The following is a 12,975-nucleotide window of genomic DNA, read 5'->3' as shown; positions in this document are numbered from 1 at the left end:
GCCATGGCCCAGACACCTCCCACACTCCCAGGGTGCTCACTGGAACCAGGCAAAAACCCACCAGTGGTACCAGAGAACTGCTGCACCCTCACCCTCAGTGCACCTACACCTCATTAACTGCAAGAGCAGCTGGATCTTCACCAGTGTACTGCTGGAAAATAACATTTCCATTTTTCTGAAAGAACAGAATGCAGTACCTGGGCGTCAATTTGCTCCAAACTGGCCTTGGACACTTCCAGGGATCCAGGGATCCACAGCTCTCTGGGCACCCTGTGCCAGTGTTCTACCCTCTTCACAGCTAGGAATTCCTTCCTAATTTCCCACCCACAGCAGCCCTCTTGCAGATTAAAGCCATCCCCAACAATGGCTCCCTGGACAACCCTTCCGCATTAAAAGCACAAAACGTTTTGAGCCAACACGAGCGGGGAGAAACTATTTTTAAAAACCCAACAACCCAACAAAACCCCAAATCCCCCCAGTCCAACCCCCCAGCAGAGAAGCCCCAATCCCAGCCCAAAACCTACGTTCTGGTTTGCTGCTTTGTGCTTGAAGCAGGTGATGGACACGACGTAGGGCCAGTCGTCGGGCTCCATGGGCACGCCGGCCGCGTGCGCGCACGTCACGTGGAAGGACGTGGAGCAGTGCTCGTAGGAGCACTGGACACAGGCCCCAGACACCTTCTTCATCCTCTTCCTGCAGTACACACACCTCTGCAAGGGAACACAGCTGGAATCTCACCCAGCTCTGCAAGGGAGCACAGCTGGGGCTCACACCCAGCTCTGCTCACACCCAGAGCTCAGATCTCTGCTGGAGCCCTGCAGAGACCCCACAGCCCCCACGGGACGTGGCACACGGCACTGAGCCCATGGCTGCAGTGCCACAGCCAAAGTGATGTTCTGTGCCCAGGGGTCAGGCCCCCACGGCCAGGACTGCCTGTGTGCACCCACTCAGGAGCTCTGCATGCCAAGAAACTCCAGCAGATCTTGTCATTCCCTACCTCAGCACTCCTGTGGCCACGCCAGCACCTCCAGCCACTCAGCCTTGCAGAGCCACACTGGGCACAGAGAGACTGGACTCCAGTTTGGACTGGGCTCACTGGAACCAGGCAAAAACCCACCAGTGGTACCAGAGAACTGCTGCACCCTCACCCTCAGTGCACCTACACTTCATTAACTGCAACAGCAGCTGGAACCTCACCAGTGCACTGCTGGAAAATAACATTTCCATTTTTCTGAAAGAACAGTAACTGGGTGGCAATTTGCTCGATTGTATTTAATGGGACATTGTATTGATCAGATCTCATGGAATATAAAATCATATAATGGAACAAAAATACTGTGTGTTTATTTTAGATGCATAAGCATATCAACCATAAATATTTTATTGGCATCCATATCAGATGAGCCACTGTAGATAATTCAGTCAGTTTTGCAAACAAAAGAAATAAACACATTGTATGAAAAAAACCAGAATTATGGGGGAAAAAGGTCTGAAATCTTGGAGACATTTTCACACTCATTTTCTGCAAAGCAGATCCAGTTATGAGGTAAATCGATATGTGTGACTGCTTTAGAAAGAAATTACATTTTCTCAAAGCTAAAAATCCTGAGCCTGATGGCACTGACAGTGAGCAGGAGCTGTAGTGGGAACAAGACAAATTTTCTCACTCCCTCTAACAGCACCAATTCTTGTTTCCAACCCCTCAGAAATACAGAAAAGGAGATTTTGGGAATCCCAGTCTAAAGAATGGATGCTTGCATAATGTTTCCAGGGATCCATTTGGAAACACCACTCAGTTTTTATAACATTTCCAGGAATCTGTCACTGCTCAGCAAATCCCAGAATGGTTTGTGCTGGAAGGACCTCAAAGCTCATCCCACTCATCCAGCCCCATCCAACCTGGCCTTGGACACTTCCAGGGGTGGGGCAGCTTCTTTACCTTATCCGAGGCTGGGACAAGGCAAATCAGGGCAAAATTAATATCACACACACAAGACAAATGTGCCTTTCATGGTTAAAATGAACAAAAGATGTCCCTGACCATGGCAGGGGGCAGAACTCCAAAACCTTCAAGGTCCCATCCAACCCAAACCATTCTGGGATTCTGTGATTTCTTCTCCAGGAACATTTCTCTTCCTTGAAAGCAAAATATGCCAAAGTACAGATTTGTTCTTCCCTATTCCTGTGAAACACCCCCCTCCCTGCCTGGGCTCTGCCCCACATTTCTATGAAATAATTCCCATTCCTTCCTATGAATTAACTGAAGGCAGTTTGTTTACACCAAAGATTAATTTGGCCTTTTTACACAAACGAACAAAAGCCAGGAAATTCAAAGGCAGAGCCTGAGTGCTGCCAGAACGTGGGTTTAGCCTTTAATAAGCTGAGCCTTTATCTCTCTGCAAACCATGTTCCAGGGGCTGATAAGCACCAGGAAAGTGCACAGCAGGACTGAGGGGAGTCAATAGCACAGATGCCTTTATTAACCTGTCAATATCCCCCTGTCCCAGCAGTAGGGACAGCTGCTGACACACAGGGGGCTCGGGGAGCATTAACCCTCCCAGGGCAGGAATCTGCCCCTCCTGATGCCAACAGGACTCTGCCAAGCCAGGATTAGCACACAGCCAGTGCCACCCTGTGCCCACACAAGCTCCCTGTGACAGACACAAGAGCTGCAGCAAAGGGATGTTCAGAGCAAATGGGATCAGAAGAAAAATGTGGGTGACACTGAGCCTGATGTGTACAGAGTGATGGAGGAAGTGACAATTCTTGGCTGTGAGGGTGGTAAAACACCGGCACAGGGTGCCCAGAGAAGTTGTGGCTGCTCCATCCCTGGGAATGTCCAAGACCAGTCTGGACAGGGCTTGGAGCAGCCTGGGACAGTGGAAGGTGTCCCTGCCATGGCAGGGGTGGCACTGGGTGGGATTTAAGGTCCCTTCCAACCCAAAACAGTCTGGGATGGTATGAAAATGCAGATCTGGAAGTGTGAGAGATGGGGTGGACAGAAACACCAGTGCCAAGTGCTGTGGGCAAGCTGCACATGGAGATTTAAAGGCATTTTCTGTGGGAGGGAAAAGAGTCCAAAGCACAGGAGAGAAATCTTCGGAATAAATGCACACCAGAGTCAGGTCACTGCTGAGAGTAAGAAATGGGCTGTCTGCTGCATGATGAACACTGCAATTCATTTACTCCACTGAGGAATGACAGCTAATTATTCCAAATTTCCACGTCATAAATAATTTACGTGCACAGGCCTGTAATGTGCCATCAATCTGGGAGCAGGAAACTGCAGTCCTGAAAATGGTGCCATACCCACAAATGTACTGAAAAGTCTGTGCTTGCACAGGGAGACCTGGTTCATGTTTAGAGAACAGGATATACCTTTCACCAGGTCACTGCCACTCCTTAGTATCTCAGCCTTCATCACAGAAACTTAAAACAATTTAGAAATATTTAAAAAAATCAAATTATAACCATGGATAACCCCTACCCCCTCTCTCCTCCACTACCCTCATCTATTTACATCAACTGTCCTCACCTTTCACATCACTCCTCCTCTCCTTTTCCATCTTTTCCAGCCACAAAGGTCATCTTCCCAATTTTAGCAAGCACTGCACCAAGTCCATCGTTGCCAAAGCCAGGAGCTCCAATGCCATCACCTTTTAGTCACCCTTAGTTTATCTTTCTAACTGCAGCTGCTCACCTCCAAAGCACTCAGCCCCCAGCTCCTCCACTGACTCCCCACATGCTCCAGGAATTACCTGCAAATTCCCATGAAGAATCCTAAAAATCCCCACCATGGCTCGTGAGTCTCTGCACACCATCTTATCCAATTTACACTCCCTTTGTACCTCACACCCCACACCACAGCCTCTGTATTCTGTCATCCAAATTAATTGTTTAATCCTTACCTAATTGATAACTCTAAAACTTTCCAAGTGAAGGGCTTAAAGCCAGGCTTTGACACTTGAGCTACAAGCCAGGCTCTGGCTAACAGCAGCATAAGGAATATGTGCCTGTAAATTCCAACACTGGCCTGTGTAAGTTCAGGCACTTCAAGTAAACATTCTCCAGGTTCCCTGAGAAGGGAAGAAAACACGAGGTGCAGATGGAATACAACAGAAGAAATCAAACAAAAATTCTTTCCAGAGCTCCAGCAGCGTTTGACAACACCCTCAGGGTGGGATTTTGGGGGTATCTGTGCAGGGCCAGGATGGTCTTTGGGGACCCTCCCAACTCAGGATATTCTGTGATTCCATGAAACTTTGCAGTTTTAACTGAGGAATGAAGGAGAAATGTGTGCAGTGGGTCCGTGCAGAGGTCCTGGCAGGCACAGGCTCTGCTCAGGAGCAGAGCAAAGCAACAGAGTCAGACACACACAGACACTGCCCTGACTCTGCAGGACTGCCAGGCAGCCAAGGAAGGGTTAAAGAATTAAGTCATGTTTCCTTGAGAGGCTCCATTAAGCAATACAAGTGAGTGTTGTGTAAAAGGATTTTAAGTTCAGCGTTACAAGTGCTGGTAATGAAGAGGATGCACGTTGGAAGTGTCAGCTGATCCATAAAGAGCCACCGCTGCAAGATTTATCACCCTGGCACTGAGCTGCCCCATCACTCCTGCTGAATAATGAATGCTTTTTACATTCACATTTGTGTACAAAACCCATTTGCACAACAGAGAAATAACTCTGGAAGCAGGGATAGGTTCCTCCTAATCTCTCACCCAGGCTCTGCTGCACTAAGTAGCAGCTCTGTTAACGAATCCATCAGCACTAACCCATCTATCACTGCTCCAGCACCTTCCCCATCCCACACTGTGTCACCCAGCTGACTTCTGTACCAAAAAAAGCAGCAAAAGCACAATTTATTTTGCAATAACACACTATAGTGATGGAGCATTAACTAACATTAAGATAAATTGCTCTGAGCTAATGAATCGTCCATTACTAATCCCTCGGATGAGGCCACACAGCTAAATAACAACTTGGAGCTGGGCTTGTATTAAAATCCTTGCAGTCTTGCCTTGCAGTCAGGGTCACAGAAATGTTTATTCATTTCTACAAGAGATTTCTTGATAGAAGAAGAGAAATGTTGTAAGGAAAGGTGAATTAGAGATGAACAAGTCAGCTTCTCTCTAGTCACCATGTCCCTCTGCACTCCTGCTGTGCAGTACTTGGAGTAAAAGGAGCTTTCAGGCACTTTACACCTGACTGCAGGTGGGAAGGAGTCCCAGGTTCTGCCCAGGGTACAGCACACACCCAGAGAGTAAAAGCACATCTGGAAATCAGAGCTGGCTGTGTGTCAAAGCACTGACAGGGCTCAGCAGACACAAACGATGCAGCTTTTGGTTTGCTTCACAAACCCACACAATGATTTTCTGTCTAGTTACAGCTTTGCCCTTTGGCTGGAAAAAGTTCCCAAAGTGTGTCCCCAGTAAAAGACACCCACCAGTTTCCACCTCTGCTCGGGGATGGCGCTGATATCCACGGGATGACGCTCTATGACATTGAGGAAACGCGCCTCGGGGACAGCAATAGCACAGATTACGTGGACCCACCTGGGGAGCAAAGTGAAGACACAAATCAGGGCCTGCCATCATTTGAATGAAATGCTCAGGAGGGCAGTTAACATTTCCCTGCCTCCCTCAGCACCAAAGCACATTTCCAGGAGTTGGCAGCCTTGGCAACATTCCCAATCGACTGTTAATCAGGGTGGCACAAGGTAAATGCCTCTGGAACAACAGAGATCAGCCTTCTTCTACACCTGATATTGCACAGTGCTAAACATTCTCTGAGAACACTTTTCTCTGAGAAACAACCACATTCAGCAGGAGTTCAGCCTGGTGCAGTGTAGGGCAGCACAGTCACTTGGGCTCATCCTGCCAAGTCAACGAGGAGCAGCTCCCTCCAGAACCCCAAAACTTGCTGCTACACTGAGCACTAAGACCAAATTCACAAGACAAGGAGATTAGGTGCAGTGTGGAAGGAAAACACACTCAGAACCAGCACTCACCGGCCATCAGTGGTCATCTGGAGAGCCCCTCCCCTGAGATTGCACAGGCAACATTCCTGCGGGAACACAACTCCATCAGAACGCCACCCAAAAGCTCTGCCAGGCTGTTCACCCTCCCCAGAAAGTGACTACATCCCTCCTGGGATGCCCAAGGCAAGCTGAATCCTCCCACCACCCATGTGTGTTGAGCAGTGAGTGATCCCAGCAGTGCCAGTGGGAAGGTATTGCTGGCCAGGGGTTATGTACAAATCAGGACGGGACTGCTGTGGAACGCGTCTGGAGCTGTTTATTTTTTAGCATCAGTCTCATTCCATGGTTATAACAATGGGAAGATGCCAGCAGCTCACATCCCAGGCAGCAGACTAAAAACTTAATGTTACAACTTACTTTAAAAGCTTTTTGACCAATCACACAAACCAAAAGCGTATTGACAGTAGTTCTATGTCATCACTATAAATATCTTTGATTAAAACAATGCTCTCTTATTTTGAATACAATACTTGCTTGTAAACCTTAAGATACAACGCACAGAGCTCTATTATTAAAGCTTAGAACTTCCTAAGCTCTCACCAGATATACCCCCAAATGCTCTGATTTTAAAGAATGCCACAGGAAGGGTGCTGTGTGTGGTCCTTACCGCTGCCCAGGCGCCGGCCGAGCACCGCGAGCACGACCAGCTCTCGTTCACCAGCTCCGGGCGTATCCCGTAACAGCCTGCAACAAACAGAGCCACAGCCTGGTCACAGCAGCCCTTTCACAACACTTCTCAGCCTGACTCCACGACTTTTCAGTTCAGAAGCAACTTTGAGAGCGTTTGAGGAACTGTATTCAACAGGCTCCGACAAAATCAGAATTGGGACCAGCAGGTCTGAAAAGAAACAAACTAAATCCCCACACACAGGTAATCCTCACATTTGTTTTTCGCTTTTCTAAGGACTACAACAGCAATACTTTGTTTCTTTAGGCAGGAACTGGGCTCCAAGGTGATGCCACCACTGCTGGAGTGCACTCACACATCAAAACAGCGAAGGGCATTGAATTTTGGCAAGGTTAACAGTGGTGTTATGTGGAAGGACAAGCCAAATAATACTGCAAGGAAATTAAATACCTGCATTCCACGTGGTTAACAGTATTTAATTTATGGTTATAGGAAGTGTTAAAAGCATTTCATTTTACAGAGCATCAATTACTGTAACACGCAAGCACCAAATCCTCCTACAACAACACCAAAATAGTAAAGTGGTATTATGCTCATTATAAAGACGGAGAAATATGAACAAAAAAAGTCCTTAAAATTCTATAAAAGGCACTGAGGTTTGTCACTGAAAACAATGGGAAAAGACACAAATACAGTTTTGGAAAAGTAGATCTATGTGATTCCTGCAAGCTTGTAAAGTGAGTGGAAAATTGAAGATAAGCATCTCAACTAACAGCTTGTTCCACCCAGCCTCTATCCTTCCTAACAAAATCTCATCCAGCCTTCACCTGTACTAACAAACTGAACAGAAAATTTCATCTGGGAACAACAATCTCAAATTACTGAATTAAACTTAAAAGAAGACATTCAGAAAGCACTGGGATTGCTACCACAGCCTGATTTATAAATATCATCCACTTAACCAGATAAACAGCATGTCAAAAAAAGTCAATACTATGGATCTGCAGCTGCTCTCCACATCTGAGGTCTCTTTTCATCATATGGCAAATCAGGGCAGCAAATTCCACCCAGGCCTAGAACAAGGACGGGGTGTTCAGTCCAAAACTGAGCTGAAGGAGAGCCAGACCCTGAGCACAGCCTCAAGCTGCACCAGGGGAGGTTTAGATTGAAAATGAGGAAAAATATCTTCATGGAAAGGGTTGTAAAGCACTGAAACAGCCTGCCCAGGGCAGAGGTGGAATCACCATCTCTGGAAGTGTTCGAAACATCCATGGATGTGACACCAGGGGACCTGGCTACTGGTGGGCAGGGTGGTGGTGCTGGGCTGACATCTGGACTTGATGGTCTCAAAGGTCTTTTTCAACCTCAGTGATTCTGTAAGGGCAGAACAGTCCCATTTACTGAACCCCAGGTTGTCCCACAAGGATAATCCAAGAAAAATATGCTCTTTTTATGGATTTTGTCAGTGCCTCAAAAGCCCAGAAACCTTCCCAAACCTTCCCCCTCTCTGTAGGGCCTGGCTGCTGGAACCCAGCACCGTTTGAGAGGGCACTTCCCAAGAACACACAGGCTGCCAGCTGGTTTTAGTCAGCCAAAATACATCTCACCACTGCAATCCTGCAATAAAAGCAAATGGATTCTCTGCAGCAAAGTCAAAGGGATGTCACAGAGCACAAGGAAACAACCAGGCACTGGAGCCTCCATCAGATTTAACACCTGTCCTGTCCTACCCTCAAGGGGAGAGTAGAGCCAAAATATAAAACTGAGTTTCTCTAAAAAAAGGTGGATCTCAGGTCTGAGCCTGCAGATTAACATCATCTTGCCCATACTCCTCTGTCTTTAAACAGAATTTGGGAATTTGGGCACAGAAACCATTCTGACAGACTGGACTATTGCAGGCCTAAGGATGGACAAGATGCAGCAGCCCTGAATTGTGAAGGCAGGATGAAATCTTCCTCCTCACACCCACTCTGCATCCCACGGCCTGATTAGCCAGAAATGGCCATAATCAGGGATTCAGCACAGAAACAAAGTTTTCTTCCAGTTCCCCAGCCCTGCCGAGCTGCACGGGGACCTGCAGACTCTAAAATTGGAACAACAGAAGTAATTCCAGCTGATGCAAGTCAAATAAGATTCCCCATCTGTCAAGATCAAACAGCTGAACAGTAATTCGTCACAAATGCTAACTGGATGCTGTACAATCTCCACTGAAGGTACACTCCACCAGGATTAATCAGATCTTCTTTTAGACATAACTATCAGGGAAGCAAACAGACATATGTTCCCTTTTGTAATCAAGTGCCATTACTACAAACACTATCAGAGACACTAATAAAATATATCTCAAACTACTCCATAATCTCTGCTGCTTGCAAGAACAATATAGCCTCCCCCAGCAGAACAATATTGGAACGAAATATGTGAGAGAAAGAGTGCAATAAAGCCTTTGAGTTCTGCTTTATTACAAAAAAATGAAAGGTATCAAAAGAAAGAATCTTTTCAGTGAGACAGAGAAGAATCAGCCAACAAAATAAGCAGTAAAAAGAATATTGGTGTGTATTTTTAAGATCAGTGACTGCCAAGATGGACTTGAATACACAGATGTGCTTTGAAAGGTTCCCTGCCCATGGCAGGGGATGGGAAGTGGATGAGCTTTAAGGTGCTTCCAACCCAAACCTTTCTGGGATTCCTGATATCCTTGTACCAAGAAAGATAAAAATGGGAGTGACAGGAGAGAAACCTGACAAGAAGGAACTCAAGCACAGCAACACACAAACTCCTGAGTTTCTCAGGACCCAAAGGCTTTGGGGAAGGTGAAACACTCACTAGCATGAACCTGCAGGCAGCATTTGGCACAGGATATCAAGGGACTGGTTCCATCCTCTCCGATGTAGGAATTTGAAGGAAGGGGCTCGGTGTTTTCTCCACTTGAGGTAAAGCACATCTCTGGGATCAGGGGCTTGGTCTTCTGCCCACACTTGGAAAGGTGCACGAACGAGGACGGCTCCCCTGTGGAGATGGGGGCAGCTTCCTTCTCCACCTGTGAGGACTGCAGAGAAAACCCCATCACTGGAACCACCTCTTCCTGGCATGGTTTTCACTTTCCACTCTGAGCACTCCCCTTGCCAAAAAGTCACCCAACACCTGACACCCAAAATTGGCCTAAAATCCTGAATCCCCCCCTTGCTTCTCCTCCTCTTCCTCAGGCACCGACTGGGATCTGTGATTTGTTGTGGAAGCTCAAAGAAACATTAGAATAATGAGCAGCTTTTCTTGGTTTTCTTCTGCAAAAATCTAAATTCCTAAATTGCAGCTGAAAACACCAAGGAAAAATAAAAAGGAAAATATTGCTAAAAGCAAGGCCTTCCCTCCCCCTCTCCCATTCCTTTGGCATCCTTCCCTCTTTTCCTGCAAGAAGTTCTCCTGAAGGACACCTCAAGGTTTCTGGTAGCAGACAGGGTTAAAAGCAATGGATAAAACCAGCTCAGCTGTACTCAGTTTTTCTCACAACAGCCAGCAATCAGAACAGATATTTTATTTTCAGTCTGTATAATAAATCAAGAGATTTTATTGAAGGGGGAGGTGGGTTCTGCTTTCCTCAGGAAAAGCTTCCAACACAGCTACAAGTATCTAAGGCATGAATTCCTGGTGGGCACACAAAGCCAGATTTGGCTTTATGTGAGAACAAATCAATGCACAACTGCACAAATAACTAATTCATCTGATGAATTTTGCCTTTCTGCTCATAACATCTCCCAAAGCATATTGGTAGTTTCCAAAAAAAGGTGATGGATGTGCTTACTCAGTAAATTTTTATTCTGTGGCTTGTTTGCATAAATTCAGCAACTCAGGCCTGTATGGAAACAGGAGCCTGGTGTGATTTTCCTCTGCATGGAACAGTGTTTGCAAAGCTCTTTCAGTGTGATTTCAAAATGAACACTGAGCAAGCCAGAGAAGCCAGGAAAGATAACAAAAAAGGCTCCAGCCACTGCCAAATCCAAACACATTCCTTTGGAGTGCAAATTTGTATGGGTTTGTCTGTATCAGAAATGTCTGCATCCTAACTCACCCAGCTGAGCAGTGTCAGAGGTTTAGATGAGGTATTAGAGAAAATCTCTTCATGGAAGGTGTGGTCAGGCAATGGCACAGGGAACTGGTGGGGTCACCATCCAAAAAACCCACGGATAGAGTGGGGGACGTGGCTTTAGGGTGAACACAGTGGTGGGGGAGTGACAGCTGGACTTGATCCTAGAGGTCTTTTCCAACCTTAGTGATTCCCTGTCTCTGTGATGAGGAATTACCTGGTTATAGGGGTAGAAGAGGGTGCAGACAGCACAGTATGGCTCACTCAGGGCAGCAGCTGCATTGAACTTCCTTTCAGCTGGGAAATTAAGTGCTTTGTTCTTCCACTGGAAGGAAAGTAAAGATTTCAAAGCCTCTGGATCACTCATATCTTCCTCTCCAGAAAATGGAAACATTTCTAGAATGAAAAGGGAAAAAAAAATCCCAAAACAATGAGCAGTCAGTAAAGACAAAAGAGTTTACTGTTAGAAGAGGCAAAAGGAGCAAGGATGAGTTAAACAGCTCAGGTCTCAACACCACAAGAAGTGCAATAAACAAAACCATTCAACTCCTCCATGGCTTCCCATATGCCTATGCCCCAAATACTTCCTTAAATGGACAGGATAGCCACTTTGGGGATGAAAGGACAGCGGTGACCAGAAGGAACTGGCCACGAGGAAGGAGAGAATGGAGATTTATTGCCTTTGTAACTCCATCCCCTTTCCAGCTGTGAAACCTCCACCATCCTTTTCGTGAAGATTTAATTTGGTAAGTTCAAAACACATGATGCCAGTGCAAGGAAATGCCCCTTTCCTGTCTGCAGCATGCTCTGGGAGGTGGGGATGCAGCTGCTGCTGCTGCTGTGGCCAGGCCAGCTCCCAGTTCCCACCTGACCCAACCCTCCCAAGGTGCATCCCAGAGCTGCCCTGCCCACATTGACCCTGGCTGGGCTTCAGTGCTCTGGTACAGCCATTCCCACACCACTGAACCTCCCACCTGCACTACCCACCATCCCTCCCTCTGCCAGAGCTCTGCCAGCGACTGCTCCTGCTAATTAGTTTGCTAATTCTTTATTTTATAAACCTTTAAAAGGTCCTTGGCATTTCATGACTAAACCACTGCAGAATCCATTTGTGGCAGTCTGGGGGTCTGAGTTTCTTACCCTTCCTATGAAGGAGTTTTGAGTCACTGTAAGTGTTAAAGACATTTTCCACACAAGGCTGAATGTAAATCATTCCCTGCATCACCAATCTGCGAAGTTTCCAAAAGAACAGGGAACTCAAAAACATCTTGGAAGAACATTATCCCCAGAGCTCAGCACATTAAACCAAATTGTTCACTGCTTCACTGTTAATTACTGGAAATAAGCAGTTTATGTTCTGCTCTACAAGTCTAAATCTCCTCCCCAGTTCTCCCTCCCTTTGAAGATTTTCTGACTCTTGGGTTACCTGAAAGGATAAAAGGAACTTGGAGTAAAATGTTAATGGCTGAGTTTACATCTCAGATTTTAAATGTTGGTCATAACATATTTGTCAGACAATGTGGAAATTTTATTGTGTTTGATGGATCCCTTTTTTGAGGTGATGAATGCTGGGTGTGTGGCCCTGTCACATTTCGTATGAGGGTTACCCTCTAAAAAGTGTTTATTTATAAGACATGAATCACAACCCACATTTCTCCAAATTTCAGTCAAGGCACATCAGATAACAGACCAGGATTTATGACAGCAGTGAAATCAGTGAAACCAGCTGCCTAATCCAGAGTGACAGAGGGAGAGAAGAAAGGGAATGACTGTCGTGTGCTATCACCTTGGCTCCTCCCAGGATGGATCCAGGGGCACACAAGGCATTCAGGATGGCTCCCACATTGCAAACAACTTGTCTGGGCTGAATCTTTGTCTAACATGTGCATTCTCTTAATTTACATGCTCACTGTTCCTCCTGCAGATCATCCTGCACATCATTCCCTGAAAAAGCCTGGGGTGCAGAGAGCTGCCTCCATTCCCTGTTGGGGAGGGAAGAATCTGTCTGATCAGATTTCGCCCAGCAGAGCTGTAAATCAGTCCCCAAGAAATGCCAGCTTCCACAAGAGCTGCTCCTGCTCCACCAGCCAAGTCCCCAAACACCATCCAACAAGTCAAAGCAGTGAGAAGAATCTGCCTAATGAGGATCCTCCAGCACAGAGCTGGTTCCAAGGTCTCACACCAAAACAACATAACAAGTCTCAGCTGCCTCTGCACACTTCACT

At 46.5% G+C, this 12,975-nt stretch overlaps 1 protein-coding gene across 3 annotated transcripts in view; it reads right to left on the bottom strand.

Moving 5' to 3' along the window:
- The window catches only part of KDM4B (lysine demethylase 4B), a 75,394-nt gene that overhangs the window by 5,667 nt on the left and 56,752 nt on the right, over positions 1 to 12,975 (bottom strand). For all 3 annotated transcript variants that reach the window (XM_030256609.4, XM_030256610.4, XM_030256611.4), the window contains 6 exons: positions 10,968 to 11,146; positions 9,493 to 9,715; positions 6,646 to 6,722; positions 6,009 to 6,064; positions 5,445 to 5,553; positions 525 to 710 (listed from right to left, as the gene is read on the bottom strand). In XM_030256609.4, the coding sequence (XP_030112469.2) occupies positions 525 to 710; positions 5,445 to 5,553; positions 6,009 to 6,064; positions 6,646 to 6,722; positions 9,493 to 9,715; positions 10,968 to 11,146 (830 nt within the window). The remainder of the gene's footprint in view (positions 1 to 524; positions 711 to 5,444; positions 5,554 to 6,008; positions 6,065 to 6,645; positions 6,723 to 9,492; positions 9,716 to 10,967; positions 11,147 to 12,975) is intronic.

Source organism: Taeniopygia guttata, chromosome 28, assembly GCF_048771995.1.
Source record: "Taeniopygia guttata chromosome 28, bTaeGut7.mat, whole genome shotgun sequence".
Lineage (NCBI taxonomy): Eukaryota > Metazoa > Chordata > Aves > Passeriformes > Estrildidae > Taeniopygia > Taeniopygia guttata.
Note: the sequence above shows the minus strand (reverse complement) of the source record. Positions and strands in the feature narration are given on the sequence as shown.